This window comes from Stegastes partitus, unplaced genomic scaffold (assembly GCF_000690725.1).
Source record: "Stegastes partitus isolate 25-593 unplaced genomic scaffold, Stegastes_partitus-1.0.2 Scaffold517, whole genome shotgun sequence".
Classification (NCBI taxonomy): Eukaryota; Metazoa; Chordata; class Actinopteri; family Pomacentridae; genus Stegastes; species Stegastes partitus.
In genome coordinates this window covers 284,157-288,952 of record NW_007578248.1, presented here as the reverse complement: position 1 = coordinate 288,952, position 4,796 = coordinate 284,157, and the positions used below count along the sequence as shown (strand labels likewise).

The 4,796-nt window shown below is 34.7% G+C and overlaps 2 protein-coding genes across 2 annotated transcripts in view; both read right to left on the bottom strand.

Annotated features, from left to right (window-relative positions):
- Window positions 1–1,604, bottom strand: part of nbn (nibrin) — a 20,446-nt gene extending 18,842 nt beyond the window's left edge. The window contains exon 1 of the mRNA XM_008287756.1: window positions 1,533–1,604. Coding sequence (XP_008285978.1) covers window positions 1,533–1,604 — 72 coding nt within the window. The remainder of the gene's footprint in view (window positions 1–1,532) is intronic.
- A 349-nt stretch (window positions 1,605–1,953) lies between these two features.
- On the bottom strand, window positions 1,954–3,612 carry LOC103361616 (prostate-associated microseminoprotein-like). Its single transcript, XM_008287747.1, has 3 exons — window positions 3,513–3,612; window positions 2,203–2,311; window positions 1,954–2,125 (listed from the first exon to the last, which is right to left on the bottom strand). Exons 1-3 carry the CDS (start codon window positions 3,610–3,612, stop codon window positions 1,954–1,956), a joined length of 381 nt encoding a protein of 126 aa, XP_008285969.1.
- Between the last annotated feature and the right edge of the window lie 1,184 nt (window positions 3,613–4,796).

Here is a 4,796-nt window from a genome sequence, read left to right as displayed (position 1 = left end):
ATTATTTTTGTTTGCACCACTGAGAAAACTAATATTGCAAATGACACTGATATTATTCCCACATGAGACTGTTTCCTGTCTGCTAATCTTCTGTATAAGGTTCTTTTGTTATGTAAATTACTGTCAGGTTGGATTTCTGACTTAAGCCCCTCCCTGGCAAAGAAATGAAACTTAAAATTTGCATCAGCAGGGCCTCACACGGTAGCTGGATGTGTGCATGGAACACTGCAGTGCGTGTTTTTAATTGTGCTACTTGTCATTTCAACTTTATGCTAAAATAAGTTTAGCATAAAACTAAAACATTAATCTCTCCTTAACTTGTAGCTAGCAACACACAGACTATATAAACAGTATATGTACGCGACACGCTGCCTAAATTCATCACAAACACGCAGCTTCTGTTAAAAATCACCGCATCTTCAGCGTACCTTTGCACCAAACTCAGACTATTAATGTGGTTTCAGTGGTTTTAACTAGCAGCTAACTTTACCAACGCGTTAACTAGCAGCTTTAGCGGAAGTTACCTTCAGGCTGCAGCGGGGTCAGAATCCACATTTTTACTGCCGTCTTGTTTCCTTTTAATCGATTAAAACCAAGCGCAGGTCAGAAATTTGATAACATTTTACGATATATAAACCATTTACACACGAATATCAACAAGCTGGACTCGGCGCGCCTCTTCGTGACGTCACACTCATGCGACGCGTCTCTTTTTCAAAATAAAAGTTGGTTCTTTTACGAGTCTTGTAGCATTTAATCTTCATAATGAAATGAGTCCGATAAATTTACATAATAAATAATATCCTAATTCCACGATATATATTATTGCAGGGTTTTTAACCACAACATTTAGACTAATCAGGTTAATCTAGCTTATAAATAATATTGTAGACTCATGATGGAGGTTGTCCTGATGCATGTGGCCTTATAATATTTTTCTTTATTTTTTTTTTTTGCACCGTGCAGAGCCATCTAGTGGTTATAGCATGCTGTCTTATTCCATGAACTCGAAGATGGATGTCTAATTTGCTTTATTTATTTGATTATTTATGTGTATGTACACATGTACACATACATAAAGTATCTATACTTCTTGAACACTTATTATTTTTATTTATTTTTTAATTGAAACTGGATACAAAATACATTTCACTGCACATTGTACCGTATATAAATGTGTACGTGATAAATAAAGCTTATCTTGAATCTTGAATCTTGAATCTAATTATTTATAGTAAATTAAAATTATTTTAAGTCACATCTTGGATTTGGATTTTCTGATTGTTGCACTAGCCCTTTTTTTTCCCCTCATTCTCTACAGAGAACAGACATAGATTTCTATCTGTTCATCAGGATGAGCAGCTTACTGTTACATTTGTTATCTTCCTTATATCTGTATAAGGCTTTTTAAATTCCTGTTGTTTTACATTGTTGTCATGGTACAGACACTGTGAGCTTTATGTTTGTTATTCAATATCAAGATATGTGCACACAGTCGACATCCCAGGACACCACTTTTGCCAGCATCACACCTCGTCGTGGATTCTCCTCAGACAGACAATGCTGGTGTAACAGGTAGTGAAGCATTCCAGGCAGAGTGCCATATTCAAACACTCCCAGTCAGAACAGTGACAAATAATCACAGAGTCAGAGTTTATTCAGGATACGTACAAGTATTACATTTAGCAAGGTCAGAAATCATATTATTTTTTAGATAAACATGAACAGAAACATATCAGAGATTTAAACTGACAACAACAACAACAGACATCAACAGCAAAATGCTAAAAATTAAAACCTATAAATATGGACAGATATGAAGTTATTTTGCAGATTTTGTTGCAAGATTCTGCAAAATTAGTCTCTCATGATGAAATACAAACTTTTATTCATGAAATCAAAAACAAACATGATGTATAATCTATTGCTGTCTCTTGTTTTTGCATGAATGGCTCAAAATAAAGGGTCATTGTCAGATCTCCACGGCTGCTGCCCTGTTCGGAGGCGTCCTTGTCCCCAGAGGCAGGGCAGCTTGTGATTGACCCTCATCACGGCGACGCTGGTGCAGGAGTCGGGTTTCCGGATGATTTCGCACCAGTCTGGATAGTCCACAGGCTTCGATGCACTGGAGGGGCGATCAGAGTTACGTTGGAGTGTGAATTCTACGTACAAATATGCTGAAACGTGGGAAAAGACACTCACTAGTCGCAGCATCCGACTCCAAAAGGCTCCATGCAGACGCACTGGTAGCAGTCGGAGGTGATCCAGCTCTCTCCAATGCCGTACAGCTGCCCCATGTACTCACAGCTCCCTGGAAATACAAATAACTGTGAAGACATATCTGCTGACTGAGCTTAAATCCTTTACATTAGATTCAAAGCTTTACTTGAGTTAATAGATGAACCGTAAAGAGCAAAAAAGCAACAACAACAGCAAAAATAATGCAATATTCCAGCAGCTGGAACACCAAAAAAAATCAAACATTTTCATAGAAACACATTTCATAAAAACAAGATATTTTTTAATTATTAAAATGCATTTTCTAGTCTTTATTTTACAAGAGATCATGTGTGGTTTTTGGGGCTTTTCAATGTTTAATGAAGAATGTTTATGTGTGTAAAAACAACGACATTACCTTTAATAAATAAAGATCAAAGTGATAAATGACATAATATATAAATAATAATGACAGCTATAGTTTGACAGAACGCTGGATGTTATAAAGTTATGAAAACAAGTGTATTGATTTTTTTGGTGTGAAACCTTCTGTGATTATAAATATATTTCTCATTCAACAATTGTACATAATTTTAGAATTATATTTACAGAATTTAACAGTTTTATTTATTAAATAAAAAGAATAAATAAATATAATATATAAATTTGACATTTTGTTTCAAAATATGTAATAAATAAATGTAAATATTACATCTTAAGTATTCTTATTGTCATTTACATTAGATGTGCAATTTTACACTATTTTGTAAAAAAAAAAGTATTTCTGTATACTTTTTTAAAAAATACTGAAAAAAAATCAATTAAAAAAAAAGAAGGAAAAATTGTTTAAAATTAATATTTTCAAACAGTACATTACAGCAAGATATGTTTAGATTTTTAAAGCAAAACTACTAATAATGCAGAGTGGTTTCTTTTACTTTTTTGACATAATTGTACCTAAGAAATACAGATTCATAAAACTTCATGTACGAACAGCATTTAAATGTTGCAGCAGGTTTGTGTGGGAGAAAAAAAATCTATATAATGTTTGTTGGTTTGTTCCATTGATGAACATATTGTATGTTTTTGGATGTTAAATTTGAATTTGCATAATAATAATACCACTAATATCTAAATAAAACTATGTGATATAGCAAAAAGTACAATATTCTGTCTTTAAAAACATCACTTCAAGTGCCTCAGAGAAGATGTTCTTACTTCTTTACTTCTACATGTGGACGTGTGCACGTATAAACTGATATTAAACGGTGTGTTTTCTGACACACACTCTGTACCTTTGGTGTTGAAGAAGCATTCTCCGCTGTTATAAACAGACAGACATGGAACACTGACACTCAGGAACAAGAGGAAAGCCAACAGAGCTCCTGCTGCCATTTCTGTGGATTCAAACAAGAACATTGCAAAGGTTAAAAAAGAAAAAAGCAAAAGTTTGTCTTTAAGATGACAGAAGTCAGGCTTCTCGTCTCACCTGTTTGTGAGTTTCCAGCCCTACGTGTTCAAATGTTGTGCTGCTGAATTATCTCTCGGCTCTGCTCGTCTTCCTCTCATCCACCTTCCTGTTGGGGTTATATTCCTTCCTGCTTGGTTCCCTCTCCTCAACTGATGCACTTTCTCCCTGCAGATATTTATACTGCAGCAGCACGTTTTTTACTGTCTTGGATGCCATTCGTCCTCCAAACTCCCCCCAAACACACACACAGTCTCATTAATTAGCATCTGCACGCACAAATACACACATTATTACTGCGATGTTCGTCATCCCTGTTGTGCTGCAGCTCAGATGGAGCCCCAGAGTATACAGTGTGACTCCTTCAGATAACATTTGTCTCAGAGCTGCCATTTGACCCGATCAGCAGATCAGGCTGCAGCCGGCGTCCGCTGGTGGAGCAGCCGGTGGCCTATTGTCCAGCAGCAGGAGCTGAATGTCTGCAGCAGTTTAAACATGAACCTTTGCACCCCACCGGCCCCAAAACGGGCTGGAAAAGGCCACGGTTGTGCTCTTATCGGTATTGTATAGTTTTCCAAACACAGATCAGGAAGATGCTTCAGATAAACGTCTTTCTGGTAAAGATTTCTAATTCAGTGATGGATTTCAATTGCTTGATTCAGTTTAAATTAATCACATGAGTCTGATTATGGTGCTAAATGATTCAGTCAAGTCAAGTCTGACTGTTTTATTAAACGTGTGTTATATGGCAAAAGTTTTTAGGTTTCTTGAGTCATAGAAAATTCTGTGAAATTATTTTTCAGTGAATAATATTTCAAAATGATTTGTTACACTTACCTATTTTAAATGATTAAAATTTAGAGATAGATTTAAATGATTTTGTACATTAGATTTTTAAATTCTGTCTTTTTAAAAAAAAAAAAATTGCGGTTTTAGTGTATTTAAAAAATACATTAAATCTGTATAGAATATTCAGTAAAATAATTTTTGCGCAAATAATATGTCAACATGATTTGTTACAGTTACAGATATTTTTTTTTTGAAATTTTGTTTTACATTAGATTTGTAAATTCTGTCTTTTTTAAAATTGTATTGCTGTTTTATTGTGTTT